We start from the raw sequence: 18,932 nt of genomic DNA on the forward strand, positions 1-18,932 counted from the left end.
GGAAAACCTTGATGGCAACCATGGCCGGAGATAAAAGTAGTGACGGACGCCTCACTCACGGGGTGGGGGAGCCAACGGCAACAATATCAGCAGTCATTGGTCTCAATCGGAGTCCAAACTACACATCAATCTTTTGGAGCTGAGGGCAATCGGACTTGCACTGAGGGCCTTTCTGCCCTCTGTACGGTGAAAGAAATGTCCTGATAATGACAGACAAGATAGTGACCATGTACTACCTCAAGAGGTCTAGGGTCACTACCACTGTGCAGAGAGGCAAAGTGCCTCTGGCACTGGGCAATTCAAGAAGGAATCTCCCTATCGGCAGTTCACCTAGCCAGAGAGAACACAGCAGTCGACCCTCTAAGCAGGTACAGCAGTGTCCCACGAGTGGGAACTAGCTCAGGATGTCCTTGAAGAGATCTTCACCCTTTGGGGAACCCTTCAAGTGGATCAGTTTGCGACCAGTGTCAACCGGAAGTGCGAACTGTACTGCTCCAGGGAATTTCCTGCAAGAGGAGCTCTAGGGGACGCGTTCGTGGTGGACTGTGAGTTTCCACTCCTGTGTGTTTCCTCCAGTCCCCGTCATTCCTCACATGATCAGGAGGTTGAGTACATTCGGGAAACACTCCTAATTGCCCCGGATTGGGCCAGGAGGACGTGGTACCCGACCTTATGGACATGTCTGTCTGCCCTCAATATGTCTTCCACATAGAGAGGACCTTCTTTCGCAAGAGGGGGGTTGGGTTCTCCATCCAGATGTCCAGACACTCAGCCTTCACACATTGTTTGAGTTGCTGAGATACAAGGATTGGGACCTCCTGGATGACGTAATGGAGATTTTGCTTTCAGCCAGAAGGCCAGCAACTAAGTCCTTGTGCCGTTGTAACATTCTGCAGCTGATGCGAGGACAAGAATGTAGACACTGCAAAACACAAGTGTTATCTTTTCTACTATACCTAGCCAATCTGGGGCTCCAGGTTGGAACAATTAAAGGCTATTTGGCTGCGCTATCCATCTTTAAGCGCCTGTCTGATGAATCTTCATATTTTAAGATGCCACTGGTAACAACATTTCTAAAGGGACTCGCCAATGTGTTCCCCCATCTCTTTTCCAGGTTCCAGTTTGGGGCCTTAATCTTGTATTAAAACGTATGTGTGCACCATTTGAACCTCCTGTCCGTTAAGGTTGCTAACATTTAAAACCATACTATTGGCGCCACTAACTTCAGCCCGTAGAGAGTGAATTGCAGGCACTATCATCTAAGCCAGCCTTTACTATTTTCCACAAGGACAAGGTTCTGAAAGTTGAGCCTTCATTTTTACCTAATCATTTCAGATTTGGCTCGGCCACCAGGGGCCGCAGGAATGTAGAAATGTCCTTGCATTGCTCAGTCGCCACCGGGAGAACAAGGGGTCGGAGCCCAACCTATTGGCTTCCACCCGACAGAATTGGCAGCCCCCACAGTGTCGGAACCCCAGCAGCCCGTAGGGCGAAATCTGGACTCGCCAGCTGCAATACTTTCAGAGAAATGAGGGAGGCTCAGCGAATCCACTGACTGCGGCTTAATCACCAGCACCACCCAGAAACCAGCTCCAGACAGTACAGGTCTGAGGGGCAGGGCTGAGTAAGTCCACGGATGGAACCCGCCGAACAGAGGGGCCAGAGCTTGGAGGCCCTCAGAGGACATGATTAAACAAAGTCCAAAACGAGAAGGCGGGACGGCCCGCCACGACCAGGTTCCATGCACCCGTGAGCTCAGCAGCGGTGAGGGACACGAGTGTCCTGTCCCCGGCTGACTGCACCCAGCAAGCCCCCCCCCCTGCCAAGCAACAGCCGCCACTCAGTGCACCAGTGAGCAGGAGGAACGTTGCGAGCCAGCCCCTGAGTGAAAGGCGGAGAGGTGGCAGCACGACCGGCAAGATACAGGGCCTCATCAGTTGATCAGAACACCATTGGGACACGTGGCAGCAGAGAGACCGCTCAAAGGCCCCTCCCCTTATGCCCCCCCCGCAGTTACGCTGGAGAGCATCGCACAAGGTGAGCCAGGCAGGATTGGCAGGAGAAACCCCCAGGGTGTGGCAACCCGTGGGGAGCCGATCTGGCCCAAGCACCACTGCAGACCCAGGGGGGGGAAATCTCAATCTGGAAATGCCTGCCCCACTCGATAACAGACTATTCCCTTGCCCATAGGGGAGCCAAGTTGCCCCCTCATCCATTGGGGCCTGCAGGTACGGAACGGCCCCACACGGGGACCAGGTGTTATCAATCTCTTCCCGGAACTTGGGGATAAGGTCATGTGACCAGGAGACAGAAACCAGAAACCCCAGGGGAATAAGCAGTGAAAGACCTGCAGAGAGCTGGCCAACTAGCAAAATGGGGAGGACGGGGGGGGCGGGTGCAGGGCATATGGACAGCTGCCGACACGAGAAGTGAATACGATACCGTTGGGGCTACCCTTTTCACTAACCTTTGAATACATGGGCCAACAGCCCAGACTGTTCTCTGAAGAGAACAGAGGAGCAATCCGAGAATATGTGGAAACGACAGACGATTAGAGACGGCCCTCCAGGTAAGCCGTGAGAGGGAGAAGTGAGGGAACCCGAGGGATAGGAAACGGATCCCAAGTTCGCGAAAAGTTACAATGGCCCCTGACATACTCTATGGAAGAGTTAAACCTGGCTTGGGCGTCTGCAAATCTAGCAGCATATATACCAAGGCCAGAAATGCCCCCTCTGCTGGCAGCAAGTAGGGGGGTGGGGGCAATTTGATAACTGATCCAGGAGGAATACAATCTGAGTGTTTGTGACCAGGTCTGAGGGGGAGGTTAGGGGGAAGAGGTTCAAAGTTTTAGGGGACCACTGGTGGGGGCTGAACTCAAGAGATATTGATGAAGATGGTTCCGGTGGAACAAGGCAAGCTGGTGGTCCAGTCAAGTACCAGGAATGGTCGAACTTACTTACTGACTGGGTGCTGGGGAAGGGGGACGAGGGAACTACAAGAGGGGGGAAAGGGGACGAGGGAGAAGGTTACAGTTGGAGCAGGGGAGAAGTTGGGGTGGGGGTTACAGGTTCAGAGGATGGGTGACGGAGCCAGCGCTAACTGCGGAACGCTGAAGGTGGCTGGGGTTGGAGAAACTTTCCAGTGACCTAATGGCCAATATATTACCCGCCCTGGCGATAGGCTCACTGAATGCTAGGGGAGTTAACTCGCCAACAAAGAGATCCCTTTTGGTCAGAGAATTCAAACGAGTCAAAGTACATCTGCTCTCCCTCCAGGAAACCCACTGGGTGAAGGGGAAAGAACCGACTCTGTGGAGGTGGGATAGGGAGGTGCATCAGGCCTCGTACAAGACCAAAAAGAGTAGCAATCATCATGGCCAATAATCTGGCTTTAGGACGGAGGCAACGATCAAGGACCCGGAGGGTTGATATCTATTTATCAGACGTGGCCTACAAGGGACCCCACTCACAGGAGTGATCTATGGTCTGAGCGAGGGTTGAGGTCCCTTTTGGAAGAAAACGAAGGATGGGTTGAGATTGTTTATTGGCGGCATCCTTATAGTGGGAGGATATGTTAACATGGTCCAGGACCCTGCTAGAGATGGGAAAAGAATGACTGTGCAGAAATCCTCCCCCACACCCATTAGACGAAGCCACATCAGACCTTCCTTAAGATTAATTCCGAGCTGGGCTTCGTATTTGTGCTGCCCCGCACATCCTCGGGGTGGCGGCTGGGGGGTGGGTGGGCGGGGGGGGGGTTGGAAGTCCCCCGGGGGTGTCCCCCGGGGGTGTCCCCCCATCATGTACTACTTGAGTCCACAAAACATTCTCGAGGATGGACTACATGTAAGTGGAGAGCTCCCTATCAGGTTATATTGAAGAACCTCGGGTGGAATCGGTCCCGTGGTCTGACCATGATCTGGTGCAGGTCCCGCTGAGACGGGGTTGGAGATCCCGTCGGAGGGTGAGATGGAAATGTAACCACACTCTCTTGAAGGATAGGGAAATAGTCTAAACTGTACTTGACAGTGTACTAGAATACTTTGAATTTAACGACAGCGGAAAGGCGGGGCCCCCACACCATATGGGATGCATTCAGAGCCACAATTTGGGGCCCGCTAATAATAGGGTCACAAAAAGAGAGGTAAAGGAAAAGCCAGGAAGAGGCCCTGCTGGAAGAAATTTCTAAAATTGTCAGGACGACATCCCAGAAGTTCCATCTCTCCGGATCAGACATTAGCATTGGAAAACTATAAGGCTCAGCTTAAAGATGTATTACTTTGCAAAACTAAAAGTAACCTGCTGTTCGTTTTTTTTTTTTTTTTTTAACTTTATTTTGGTGATTTTAACACAAAAACAGTTACAACATATTTGCCCCATTGTGGGGTGAGTTCCCAAGTGCCTTCCTAAGCCGTCCCCCCACTCAGCCCCCCCATTCTCCCACCGTCAGCTCGTCACAGCTGGTGTTTAAGTATAATCTGCTTGGTGTGCCATCTGCTATTGGCTAGTTTCCGTGTTCAAAAGGATTTATGAGTCTCGGTTCTGAGGACTGTCTCCCTGATGATGATGATGCCGATGCGTTCTCGTCTGCCTCATTGATTAAGGACACCAGTGGTCCCCAGATGTCGGGGGGGGGGTGTGCATGCTGGGGGAGTGTTCTGATGAACTCAGATTCAACGTCCTGACAGTGTAGGATGTCTTTATGCCAGTTTGCCACTGACGGGACTGGTCCTCTGCCCCATGACATGGCAACTCTCCTTCGAGCTAGTGTTAAGCCAGTTTCCTTATTCCGGGTGAGAGTTGTTTTGTCATCCCGAGCAGTTCTGCCGTTGGGATGGGTTGCACTTCACCTATTATTGCTGCTGTGGTCTGGATGATCTGGGACCAGAATGAGTTGAGTTTGGGGTAGTCCCATGCCAGGTGAAAGAAGTCTGCCAATTGGTTTCCGCACCTTTTCATTTTGCTGGCTGGTCTGGGTGGGTGTTCTTTTTTGCATGGGTGAAGTATGTCTGGTGTAGGTAATTAAAGTGTATTTGCTTGAAGCTTGTATTGAGGGCTACTTTTTGGGTTTGTTTCAGTATGTATATCCATTCCTCTTCTGGGATTGTTAGCTGGAGGGACCTATCCCATCTAATTTTTGTACGAGTGTCCATGGATAACGTGTCTGATAAAAAGGATTTATAGAGTAGTGAAACTAGCCTGCCTTCGCCCTGGTCCGGGATTACATTGTGTAGCAGCTGCCAAGTTGGTGTTTGTTGCGGAAACGTGGGGAGTAGAGCCTGTAGGGTATATCTGGTTCTAAAGTAAATGAACTTGTCCAATGGTGTTACCACCTTTCGGTGGCTTGTTGAGGTGTAATGAAGGTGCCTTTGTCGAACAGGTCTCCTAATGAATTTATCTGTAGTTTATCTACCCATTGGTGGAAAACTCTTTCGGATGTGAGGGGGATTCTTGGAATGAATTTGATCCGGAAAAGGGGAGAGTATTTCACTTGTACATTGTATTTTTGTGCACGTTTTTTCCACATCGCATATGTAGCGAGGACTACATTCGTGTTGACAGGCACAGAGAGCTAGCTAATTATGACGGCTCTGAATAAATTGGAGGTCGCTAGTGCCCGTTCTATCTGCACGTGTGGTCTAATAGAGTGCATGGCATACCAGAAGCTAAGGAATTGCGCTTGGGCCGCCCAGAAGTATCTTTCTAGGTCGGGGAGAGCTAGTCCGCCGCTAGATACTGGGAGTATCAGCGTTGAGTGAGCGACCCTGGCTGGTTTTCCTGCCCATAGGAGGTCAAGAACAAGGCTTTTGATTTTCTTCAAAAAGGATTGTGGGACTAGGATTGGGATGTTGCAGAATAGGTAAAGTAATTTAGGAAGTATAACCATTTTTACTAGTGATGCTCTCCCCCACAGGGTTAGTGGGAGGGATTTCCACGGGTTCACTTTTTCCTGTAGCAATTTTATTACTGTCTCATAGTTGTCTTGAAATACATTGTGGTAATTCAATGACCTTTGTATCCCAAGGTAGCGTACCCCTGAGGTCTCCCATACAAAATTGTAATAGTCGGTGAACGGTTTGGTGACTGGGGTGATTGGGAATATAATCGATTTTGTGTGATTAATTTTTAATCCTGAATTTGCCCCGAATTTAATTACCTCCCTCATGATTGGATTGAGATTTTCTATGGGATCACGTACAAATAACACCACATCTGCGTATAACGATATGATCAACCGGTGTGGGCCAATGGTGAGAACCCTGTGGAGTTGTTGGGTTCGAAGGTTTGACGTTAGAGGTTCCATTATTAATGCGAATAACGCTGAAAGTGGACACCCCTGCCTGGTGCCTCGCTGCAGTTTGATGGGGGAAGATCTTGCGAATCCCACCAGTATTGTCGTCTGGGGGTCGTTATATAGTAGACACGAGTTTGATGAAGCAAGACCCTAGCCCCATCTGTGTAAGTACGGCGAATAGGAAGGGCCATTCCACTGAGTCGAAGGCCTTCTCGGCATTGAGCAGTACTGCTATGGCCTGGCTGGTGGCATTGAGGGCCTCGATAATGCCAAAAAGCCTCCTGATGCCGAACGTCGTGCAGTGTCTGGGCACGAATCCAGCCTGATCTGCGATCACGAGTCCTGGCAGTAGCCTGTGAGTATTTTGGCCAGTATTTTATTGTCAAGGTTAAGTAGAGAAATGGGTCTATATGCTGCACACTCCTCCGGGGGTTTACCTGCCTTGTGTAAGAGGATAATGTTGGCCACATGGGACGACCATGGGAGCGAACCTTTTTCTAGCGCTTCGTAGTGTATCTCTGCGAGTAAGGGGGCAAGGATTTCAGCAAAGGCCTTGTAAAATTCCCCCGTTAGACCATCGGGTCCAGGGGCTTTGGTATTTGGGAGGGTTTTAATGGCTTCCACGATTTCCTCTGGAGTGATGATTTCATTAAGGGGTTCACGTAGTTCTCCTTCCACCCAGTAGAGTTCAGTGTCTTTGAGGTAATTGTTTAAGGTGTCTGTGTTAGTTATATTTGGATGTGTATATGTCTTGATAGAAAGTTTGGAATTCTTCGGCTATTTCATAGTCTGTATGCACAAGCGTGCCATGTTTGGAGTGTATTCTCTTGACCATCGTCTGTTTCCGGTCGGCTCTGATCAGTCTTGCAAAGAGGGCTCTGGGTCTCTGGCCCTCGCCGTATTGACGAATTTGATTGTTACGGTCTAAAAATTTCAGCTCTTGTTCTGCCGCTGTCCTGAACGTTTGTAGCTCCTCCTTGAGTGTTTCTTGGGTGTGTGGGCCGTCCTCCGTGGAGAGTTTAAGTTCAAGTTGTTTCAATCGTTCCTCACTGGCGATGAGTTCCTGCCGGATCAGTTTGATTCCGTTTTCTTTGGCAAGGCAGACCCCTCTAGCGAAACACTTCAGAGTTTCCCAGATCGTGCCAGCAGACGTAACTGTGCCCAGGTTTATGTCTAGGAAGGTTGAGATTTCGTCTCGTAGTTCGGAAAAGAACACTTGATCTTGTAAGGATCCGGGTTTAAAGCGCCACTGTAGCAGGCGGGACTTGGATGTAGCGGGATTGCATATGAGAGTTACTGGTGAGTGATCGGAAAAGGTTTTGGGCAGGATTTGACACTGTTCCCAACAGAGGGCCGCTGGCGAATGTCATCAGGTAGTCAAATCTGGAGTTGTGCACTGCCGAATGGAACGTGTAGTCACCCTGATCCCGGTTGCTGTATCTCCAGCTATCTACTAGGTTGTAGGCTCTGCATATTTCTTGTATTTGGAGGCTGGCTTTTGAGACCGGTAGTGTCGGGCTTCTTGACGTATCCTTTGCGGGGTCAAGGACGGTGTTTAGGTCGCCTCCCCAGATGATCATTGCCGAGGATTGCGTTGAAAGGTGCATCAGCACCCAGTCGAAGTTGTTCGCCCTGTCGACGTTGGGGCATAGTTAACAAAGATTATTTCTTTGCCGTCAATGATCCCTCTCACTAGCAGTGCTCTGCCTTCGGCATCTTTCTCAGTGCCAATCATCCGAAAGCCTGTTTGACGATTGATCGATTGCTACTCCTCTGGCGTATGACGAGAAGTACCTGTGGCAACCTCAGTTTCTGGCCCACTGGTGCTCCCTCTCGGGGAGGAGGTGGTTTTCCTGAATCAAGGCAACGTCTACCTCATGCCTCTTTAGGTATTGGAGGATCTTTCTTGTTTTCGAGGGGAGGTTGCCTCCTCGAATGTTCCATGTTGTAACCTTGAATTGTTCGTCCGGCGTGGATGGTTGAGCTGATATTGTTGTATTCATCCTGCGGGACACAGGGCTCTGTGAGAGGCATGATTTGGAGATTTCAACAGTGTCCAGCGAAGGTGGTTTATTTTGGCGTGGAGGCTGGGGGGTGTGGTGGTGTGTGGCGGGGGGCAACCTCCAACTGGCCTGTTTGCTTATGCCCTCGGAAAGGGAACCGCAACTGTGCATGTCCGTCTCCTACTTTCCCACCCATTAACAATGAACTGTTTTAAGAACTTTGTTGTGCAAGGCGTACCAGGGGGCCTCCCAGGATGCATGGCCTTGGGGCGTATAGCTCCCGTGTATATTTCGGTTAAGTCGATGAGTTTCTTGTATACGGGTTTTGGATTGCCGACCACCTGCTGTTTAAGGTGGGTTTCTGTGTGCTCTCTCCTGCTGTGTTCGTTCTTGGTTGGGGTTCTGCCCAGGGCATCCTGCTCTATCTAGGAAGGTGTTGGCTTCCGCTGGCAACTGGAAGAAATGGACTTTCCCTTCATGTTGAATTCTGAGTCGCGCTGGAAAGAGCATGGAGTAGGTGAGTTGATTGTCCTTGAGCCTTTGTCTGACGGAGGTGAAGGATCTCCGTTATGCCTTGGCTGCCGGGGAGAAATCTGGGTAAAAGTATATTTTGTCTCCATGATGCAGCTCGCCATTTTCTCTGGCTAGATGAAGAATCTTATCCCGATTTTTGTAATTTAGTAGTCTGGTGATTACTGGTCTGGAGGGTGCTCCTGGGATGGGTTTGGAAGAAGGGATTCTGTGTGCCCTTTCCACTACAAACATGTTGGAGAGGGCTTCACGACCGAAGAGGGTGGTGCATAACTCCTCGACAAAATCTCCCATATTTTTGCTGCAGTTGTTCCCTCACCCTGATGATCCTAATGTTATTCCTTCTGGAGCGACCCTCTAAATCCTCGCATTTGGCGATGGTTGCTTTCATTTGGGATTCCAGTTGGTTAACTTTGGCTGCCAGGCTTGACGTGCCGTCATCAAAGTTTGAAACCCGTTGTTCCACCTCATTGAGGCGTTCTGAGTGGGTATCCATTCTGTGTTGTAGGAGATCTACCTTCGATGAGAGACTGTCTATTTTGTTGTTGAGGCGACCTATGCAGACTTTAAGGTCTAATAGGAGGCTATTGATATCTGCGGAAGAGGTATCTTCCTCCATCGTGAGGGTGCTGCTGGTTGTTGGATCTGTATCCTTCTGGAGCTTGGGGGTTTTGGGGGGAGTGTGCCGGATCCAAAGGTTGGCTTCCTCTGGGATCTGTTTTTCTCATTGGGCTGGTGCAGTGAGCTTCGCCTTATGGAGCGTGATGATGATAGCTGGTTGACACGCTGCCTGTTGGCGCCCAGACGCAGGGTTTAATTGTGCTGTGCTGGAGTAATTCGTAGGGTCAAGAGTAGCGATCAGGGCGCTTGTCTCTGGGAGCGGTTGCCCTTTTGTAGGTATCTGGAGGTTGCGCAACGGATGAGGGGGTTGGGTGTGCCTCACCCCGGGGATTTGAGTACAGGGAACCGTTCTGGTTGATTTGAGCAAAGTTTAATGGATGGCGGGCACCCTCCAGGGGGCTGGAGGGGGAGAAAAGTCCAGCACGGTGGACTTCGCTGGGTGAAATGCTCCTGCAGGCCGAGACGCTGAGTGGGGGGGGTGACCAGAAGCCGGCGGCCACTGCCGGGGAGAAGAGCGGTCCGCCACCAAGGATATAGAAGGGCCCAGCGGACCCGTTCTGCATTCAAAAGTCAGATGTGCACTTCCTTCTCCCGCCCCCCCCCATGCGCTCTGTACCTGGTGTTTAGCTGCTGGGCACGCTTTTCTGGACTGTCCTTCGCCTCCCTTGTTTCTCCGCTGCGTCAGATGGGAGAAGAGGGGGTGCCTGGAGATGGTGTGGGCCGTCCCATGTGGATGTTCCGATGACCGCCCAGCCTCTCCGTGGTCCCCAGTCACCCGCCCCGGCCGGGCTGGGTATGTCCTGGTAGGAGGGCCGATGTCGATGGGGGAGGCACCACTGGAGCAGTGGTCACGGACCGCAGGCATGCGGCCGGATCACCTCTCCTGATGGAGCCGCACGGGGAAGGCTGCTCCCCGTGGTTCAAGCCTAGCCCGTCACCCCAGGTCACGGCTCCCAGCGGGCCTGGCCCAATCGCCGGAGAGGGTCTTCGCTAGTCTGTTCTGGCCCCAGACTTCACGGAATGGTGGAGCAGAGTCTGGCTGGGCCAGGTGGTCGACTATCAGGCAGGATTACACCGATTTGAGGATGATTGTGTCAGATTGATATTGGGCCGTGCGGGAGCTCACTAAAAAGCGGCCATCTTGGTTGGCCCTCTAGCGCCCTCAACCTGCTGTTCCTTAAAGAAAAATACCATGAAAAGGGGGCCAGGGCAGACAAGATATAGGCATTGAAACCCAGAAAAGCAAAATGGTCAGAGCCATAAGCACCGATGAGGGTACAATGGGTTGTGATACCTCAAGTTTAGGGGTGGCCTTTAAAGCAATACTATGAGCAACTGTACAAATCAATATTTAACAGATGCCCTTATAGAGTACAACCTAGTGCAGCTCCCATACCAGAATTGGCCAGGGACATTGTCTTGGACTTGAAGGCTGAAATTGTCCAGGCAACTAAAACAATGAAGGGAGGCATGACACTTGGGAATGATGGGTTCTCAGTGAAGTTTTTCAAGTTGTATCGGTCCATCTTAGCCCCGCACCTAGCAAGAGTCTTTAATGCAGTCCTGAAGAAAGAAATCCACCCGAGACAATGATGAGCGCCATAATAGTGGTGCTCCCAAAAGAAGGTACGGACCCGACAGTGTTCATCCTACCACCCAATCTCCTTATTGAACACAAATGTCAAGATCCGAGCAAAGGGGCTGGATAAGAGGCTGGAGGGGGTTATGCCTTACCTGGTCTACGGCAACCAGATCGGCTTTATTAAAGGGTGTCGGGGATCGGATAACATCTGGAAGAAAATCAATTTAATGCACTATGCACAAGAGACTGACCTTGATGCATGATTGCATGCTCTCACTTGACTCCAAGATGGCCTTTGATGGGATGAAATGGAGGTACATGGCCATCCTCTTAAAGAAAATGGGATTTGGGGAAAACATGAGGAAAACGGGTGGGGACGTTGTACAGGGCACCAACCGTTGGGGTACAAGTTAATGGAGAACTGGCAGCCCCTCTGACAAACAAGAGGTACGCAACAGGGGTGCCCACTATCACTCTTATTATACACTCACTTTGGAGCCCCTGGTGATGGGGGGGGGGGTAAGAAAACACCTGGGATAAAGGGTATTCACAGAGGGGAGGTCAAATTTAAACTCTCCCTATCTGCAGATGATATTGTGGGATGTCTGGTAGCTCCAGCCTCACTCCTGGCTTTATTCTGGCATATTGACCCCTTCGGGGCCTTCTCAGGTCTGCGTCCAACTCTGCGCTGATGCCACTCCGGGCAGCCGATTCCGGCCCAGATCCAATGAATTCGAATGCCAGGTGTCAAAGTTAAAAAACTTTCAATCACATACCTCGGGGTACAGCTAACCAGAGACCTAGCGTCACTGGCAACAGCTAACTTTGACCCTCTTATGGTGGCCATTAAAGAGGACCTGAACAGATGGGGCAGCATGATACTATCCTGGTATGAACGCATGGCAGCGGTAAAAATGAATATTTTTCCAAGGCTTTTATACCTGTTCATGGCCTTCCTCACTAAAGAGCTCCAATCTAGCGTACATAAATCCGTATGGCAGGATAAAACTCATAGGAACAAGCAGTCCACCCTTACCCTGCCCAGGGAGGAGGGCTTCGGCATCCCGGACTTCCTGCTTTACTACAAAGCAGCTCAGCTTGGAGTGATCCTGAAGCATATGTGAGATGACCTGGGGACATATTGGATATACCTCGAGGACATCGAGGCGCATCCGGCCAAAGTAAGGGATTTACTATGGTCCTCCCATAAAAGGATACTGAGCAGATTACGAAATCGCCCTACCCTAGGAGTACTCTGGTCCCTTTGGAGTGGGGAAAAGACACAGAGAACCTGTCCACATGGCCCTCCCCGTTGACTTCAGTCTGGAGCCCAGACATAGTATTGGGAGACAAGGACTTCCGTAGCACTCCAATATGGTTGGAAAGAGGGCTGGAGAGGGTGGAACAGCTGTTCCATAAGGGAGAATTTTTAGACTATGGGGTAGTGACGGATGTTCTGGGAGGCGTTGTAGGAGGCGATACGATTACCATATTTGAGTACCTGAGACTGGAGGGAATCCTGATCAACCGTAGATAGGGAGAGAAACTGAGGCGGCCTCACTCCTTTTGAGAAAACGCTAGACCACACATGCAAGGAAAGGGATGGTGTCCAAACTCTCGAAGGTCACGAATATAAGCAATGAGAGGAACGGGCAATGCTTTATACATAAAGAGTACTGGAATGAGCTAGCTGGTGAAGAACTCTGAGGCGGCGTAGCATTCCATGGAAACCTGTTCACCGCAGATGAGGAACATCATTTTAAAACACTCAAAGGGTGGCACAGAGACCCCCTTAAGATTTCTCGAATGTTTGCGGGGTCATCCCCATTGTGTCCGAGGGGGTGTGGTTGGGTTGTCTCAAGAGAAGATATGTGGTGGCACTGCCCACAAATCCAAACATATTGGAGGGATGTCTAAAGTCATGGGTGAGATTCTCCCCCTCTATCCACTACAAATGTTATTGGGGCTCCCACTGAGAGACTGATACCTATGGGTACCCCAGCATGCGGGAAACTATGATCGGGGCGGGTAGGATGGTGGTGTCCCAGAAATGGAAGAGTGTAGCAGTCCCAAACAAGAATGCTTACTTATAGAAACATAGTACTTATTGGACAAGCTGACGGCAATGGTGAACGATGAAATGAGCTCGTTCATGGTGGACTGGGATGGGACATGCATTAGTCGGTAGGATCTCCGACCACATTTGGGGCAGGAGAAGGCGAGAAAGAGGGGCTGGGGGGGACGAAGAGGGGAACCAGGAAAGGGATATGGTCAGTATGATTACAGTGCTATGGGCGAACATTGCTCGACTAACTCACCGAAAGGGGAGCACAACCCACAGGGGGGGGGTGGTAAGCCAGGCTAGAACTTGAGGGCTGGCAGAGGAAGCTACGTCCTTGGTGACCATTTCTAGGAAGAGAGACACTTGGCTCAGAGAATGGATGTGCAAGGAGCCACCAATGTTTGATAGGGGAGGGAGGGGTATAGGAGGGGGGTAAGGGGGATGTGTGTTTGATAGGGGAGGTAAGGGTGTGGGGGGGGAAAGGGGTTGTTTACACTGCAAACCTGTTTGGCTATAAAGTAATATGTAAAACTGGGTTTCTCCAATAAAAAATGATATGTTTAAAGAAAATTTAAAATCATTTCAGATTTTTATGTAGGACAGAAAATTGTATTGCCCACTTTCTATCCTCCGCCTCATCCTGGCAAAGAGGAGCGATTACACAGATTGGATCCACGTAGAGCTCTAAGCTTCTACAGCTCTAGATTATCCAAATTTCGTATAGATGGTCAGCTTTTTATAGGCAATACAAGTCACAAACTGGGTAAGGCTGTGACGGAGCAGGCTTTATCCAGATGGATCATTCTAGCAATTTCAGAAAGCTACAGGCTGGCAGGCAAAGATCCTCCAGAAGGCTTAAGGGCCCATTCCACCAGGGGCATGGCTACCTCTACGGCTCTGCAAAGGGGTGTCGCGGTCAAAAACATTTGTGAGGCCGCTACGTGGTCTGCTATATACATGTTCACGAAGCATTACTGTCTTGAGTCTTCACTCGGTCAGGACGGAAGCTTTAGAAAAGCTGTCCTCCACTAGGTTAATGGAAACCATTGATGGCTAAATTCTTACTCCCTCCACCAAAGCAAACACTGCTTTGGGAGTCCATCAAAGATTAGGAATACGTGGGAGGACACACTCCATTCAAAGAACAAGTTAGTTACCCCTGGTAATGTTCTTTCGACTGGGTGTTCCTCCCACGTATTCCTCATGGGCCTCCCAGCCTACCCCACAGTAGAATTTCCCATGTTAATACAGCTTTCGCTCTTTAAAAGCTTAGTACAGTCAAACCCATGGTTATACTGGTAGTTTCTACTGAAAGAAAAAACTGAAGGCAACGGGCGCTGCGCATGCTGTGTACTTTCGATGTCATCACCCTTGAGACGGAGGCCCTCGAGGGACATTGCGTCAGCGGCATCGATGCACAGCGCCCTCTGCCGAATTTCCGAAGCAGCTGAAGCTGGATATCGAATATATCAAAGATGAACACGTGGGAGGAACATCCAGTTGAAAGAAAGTTACCATGGGTAAACCTGTTCTTCTCGTAGATGGGAGTGCTACGTGACGCACACCCTTCCGTGGATTTCAATGAATGAGGTACTACAGTGGATGAGAACCAACAGAATTAATACAGAAAGTAGTGTATGAAAATGATTCCCCTTCTGAACAACAGAATTATAAATACCTGTACTCTGTACAGCTTCTACTTTTAACCTAAGGAAATGTGACCACACAGCATTGTTTTGGAAACAATAGTAAGAATCATAATGATACAGGAGACTAAGCTCCTAATACATAAATACCTGCATTTCATGTTTTAGCAGATCTGAAGAGTCTGGACAGTACAGGCTCTTGATGAAAAATGACCATTGCAAGAACAGGAAGTGGAGGGGAAGACCAGGTATTATAGGAAATGAGTCGCTTCATGACTCTTGCTGGTAATGAGACGACCCACGGTTAGAAGAAATGACCCTAACGCATGGTTTCACATCACACAGTGTACCTCATCTCCCGCATTAACGTTGCGAATTATCTGGTTCCCAGTCCGCATGGGGGTCTATAGGCTCCCAGAATGGACAGTGGAACTGGAGGATTCCAGGGCAGCAGGACAAAAGGTAAGCTGCGTGTCCTGCTGGTTCTAACACTTAACCTCCTCCTCCCTGCTTCACTAAACTGTATACTCTCAGCAACCGCAACCATCATCTGCAGTTATGCTCCTGCATGCTGAAATAATTCCAGAGGGTGCATTTAATCATGGAACACTGCACACTTCACCACGTTTCACAAATAGACTACTTTCTCCAACAGCACAACTACTCCTCCACTTCACATCAAACCCTTCGCGAACCCAACCTTTTCTTTTCATATTAGCACATTAAAATACCCTTCTTCCCGCCCTTCCTATGGGACCCAAAGTGCCACAAGTTCATCAGAATAGGGAAATGCTGTAAGTATGATTTAATAACTTTCAGACCTGCTCGAAGAACTTTTGGCAGTGGCCTATTTTATTGGCTTCCCATTCCAGTATTTAGGAAGTGTTTTGTGGGATATGGACATTACGTCTGTAGGGGACTTCCGCAGTCTGACTGGTATTTGTGTTTAGAAGTGGCGACCCTGTTCAAGGCTCTTCTGCTTAAGCCAATGGTTACTGGCGGCTTTGGCTGCAGGACTTTGTACTTTTAGTAGCAAGTGCCAGAGAAAGTATAGTACCATATAGCCTGTGACAAGCCTAAGAGCGCCTGTATCGAATGAGAATTGTATCCATGCTGGATTAATTCAAATAACCTAGTGGCCATATTGGAGTGATTTAGCTGCATTATGGGACTAAGTGATGTGTGAGAAGGTCCAGTTCACGCACCTGCTATTTTGCACTAGTACCAAATCCTGCACAGTCCGCTGCCATTGTTATGACTGCAAAGGAAACAGTTTGTGATTTTTGATTTCACTATTTATAGTCCCTGGAAGCAGTGTAGAAAGCAAAGCACAGGTGAATCTTCCAATGGAATGAATTTTGCTAAGCTGAACAAAATGTCAGGGAACGTAGCCTGGAGTTCCCCCCCGCCCAAAGATGGCTACATGGATTTGCCTCCTTATCTCTCCCGCTCAGCCGTGTGCTGTCGTGTTTCCATGTAAGATTACCCACCTCAATGTTGGTGCAGGCCATTTGCACAGTCTTTGTTGCCAGTGCATCCCAGATGAGGGTTTATTCTGCACATATGGAAAGGGTAAAGGTAGATGTAGTTGACCGTACAGAGGGGCTCCATTTAAATACCTTTACTTGGACAGAAGAGTGGGCGGGGCTACAAACTGAAGGGAACACCAGAATTTGCGAGTTAGAAAAGAGAGGCTGCTTTTGGAAGGATTGTAACATAGTAATCCTTTACTGCAGTCTTGATGTGTACTCAATGTCGGAGTTGGAACAGTTTGTAGAAAGATCCTACATCTGGTTAGCAGAGCCAAACAGATTAACCTTAATCAGATTATTTCTGTGCGGGATGGCCTGAATGTTGTTGCTACTTGGATTTATAAAATGATCTCTGTAGTGCCTAGGTTGGAAGTAGTAAATAGTTGAATTCTAGCATAACTGATAATGCTTTGGATTTTGAGAAAGTAGGGAAGGAAACCTAAAGTTGTGGATCCATTGCAGCAGTTGTGCTAACAAATGTTTTGGCTACATGTGATAGCACTTGAACAGACATTCACCAAAATTTCAATTTCCTTACAATTTTTTATTTGTTATATATATATATATATATATATATATTTTGTTTTCTTCTACTATCCCCTTACATGATCTATTTCACCTAAACCATTTTTCACCTTTCAGCATCCACTACAGTAAATCCCACAAAGGATACAATTGGGCGCACAGAAGGTAAAGCAAACTTTTTTTTATTTTTTACTTCTATTTGACTTTACTACTGGCTGATTAAATGTTTAACATTGGATAGTTTACTCTTAGTTTGACACCTCTTGGATCTTCCTGAATATAGCATTTCAAGGGTTTTGCAAAGTGACCTATTGGTGTTTGGCGTAAACCCCAGCATCCCACAGTGTAATATAGCTGTATCTATGCAAAGTGTAGCTACATCTTAACCACTGTGCTCCTTTTGTCGGTCTCGTACTTCTGCACTCTTACAGTACCCAGTATTGCTTCTTCTCGGCCTCGCCCTCACTATGCAATTCTCATGCTAGATTTTCCTTTCCCTAGTACTCTATCTGCTCAACACCATCTTGACTCTCTTCCGTTCCCCATCCGATCATCTCTTCTCAGTGCCACCCCTCTTCTCGCTCTACTACTCACAAACATTCTCAAACCTACTCCAAACCCACCTTTCATTTCACTTCCTCTACACGCATATACCCACAGCACCGCTCTTTCGAATGGATGGTGTCCTCCGACGTTTTCCTCATCTTTGGTATATTCAAGTCTGCCTGCAGCTTGCTTCGGATTTATTTTTTTCATAGGGTCCAGCTTTGTGCAGCATCGAGTCTTGGGCTTAGACGGCCTCTGCAGCGTTCCTTGTGAGGTCGACGCTGGTATATGAAGTACACGCTGACCGCTACCTCAGTTCTGTTTTTTTTCCGCTTTGCTGTGTGCTTCGGAGCTAATCGCCTTGGTGTAATTTCAATTGTCTAGATACTTCAATTACATGTCCACAACACCGAAAACTGGTTTCAAGCGGTGTGCAGGCTCTGGGTCGAAGATGTCCATCACAGACCCGCATTATTCTGTGGTGTTTGGGGACAGGCCACAAGGTGGGCTGTGTCTCATGTCAATCCATGACTGTCAAGGCCTTGTGGGAATGGAAGGGAAAACTTGATGCATGTAAGCCCTCACGCAAATCCCGATCCGTTACCCCGTTCAAGAGTCATCCCCTGAATCGAGGGATATTTTCACCCGAAAGAAAGTGTCTGAAACATCAGACGTTAGAGGTCCAGCTCACAGCGCTCGTACTCTTCTCACTAGAAAATTAAAAAGGCTTCACAGGTCCTCGTCATCTTCCCCTCCCGAACGTTTTATTCCCTAACACAGAATCCAGCGGAATGGGAAAACCTCAGTTTAAAAATGAGCAATCGTTTCAGAGGCAAGCTCCTCAGAGTACACCGCTCCAAGGAGTCAGGAAAACGGCGCCACCCCTCTGCGTCTGAGAACACCAGTAGGAAGTCTTGTACGTCGCCTTCCCGTGCACCCAACAGCCCTGGAAGAGGGACTCCTCAACAGAAGTCGAAGGAGTCTTCATCGACTCAAAAGAAACCACCTGTTACTTACTCCTCGAAGCCGTCTTTTCCGGTATCAAAGCCTTCTTGGAAGTGATCACTACAGTCGAGTAGGTCTCTTGAACCTTTGAGACATGTAATTAATTTGAAAAAATTAAAGGACATTAACCCGTCGGCCCATTCACCGACCACTTTGAATAAGACGACGAAGTCTTCGATCCCTTAAACACCATCGGAGCTTTCAGGGCTCTTGAAGACTTCTAAACCTATAGTTGATGAAACTAAGTCATTTAAACCCATACCTTGACCTGAATTCCTCAGGCAAATTGAATCCATCTTTGGGTAAGATGAAGAGGAGGAACACCACCACTTTGGATATGAATATGGCACACCAGATGTTCCTGAAATGCAGAATCTGTTGGAGACCCTGAAGGAAACCAGAGACTGAATTTGGTAACCTAGTGTTAAGCAGAGCGTCTCGCTGGCGCTTTGTATCTGATATTCCTGGTGATGGTGAGGTTGACGCCAGACTGCCTCGGGATCAGAAGAGGGTGAATCGAGAAACCAACCTAAGACCCACCAGAATGCAACTAGGCGGCCCTGGATCAGTTCCCATGCCACATGA

At 49.0% G+C, this 18,932-nt stretch overlaps 1 protein-coding gene across 26 annotated transcripts in view; it reads left to right on the forward strand.

The window, feature by feature from the left end:
• Positions 1-18,932, forward strand: part of LOC138520852 (membrane cofactor protein-like) — a 382,475-nt gene that overhangs the window by 188,357 nt on the left and 175,186 nt on the right. For 15 of the 26 annotated variants that reach the window (XM_069633230.1, XM_069633235.1, XM_069633233.1 and 12 more), the window contains one exon: positions 16,914-16,961. The exons of the other annotated variants lie outside the window; for them this stretch is intronic. In XM_069633230.1, the coding sequence (XP_069489331.1) occupies positions 16,914-16,961 (48 nt within the window). The remainder of the gene's footprint in view (positions 1-16,913; positions 16,962-18,932) is intronic. 26 annotated transcript variants of the gene reach the window in all.

This window comes from Ambystoma mexicanum, chromosome 13 (genome assembly GCF_040938575.1).
Source record: "Ambystoma mexicanum isolate Mex_15411 chromosome 13, UKY_AmexF1_1, whole genome shotgun sequence".
NCBI lineage: Eukaryota > Metazoa > Chordata > Amphibia > Caudata > Ambystomatidae > Ambystoma > Ambystoma mexicanum.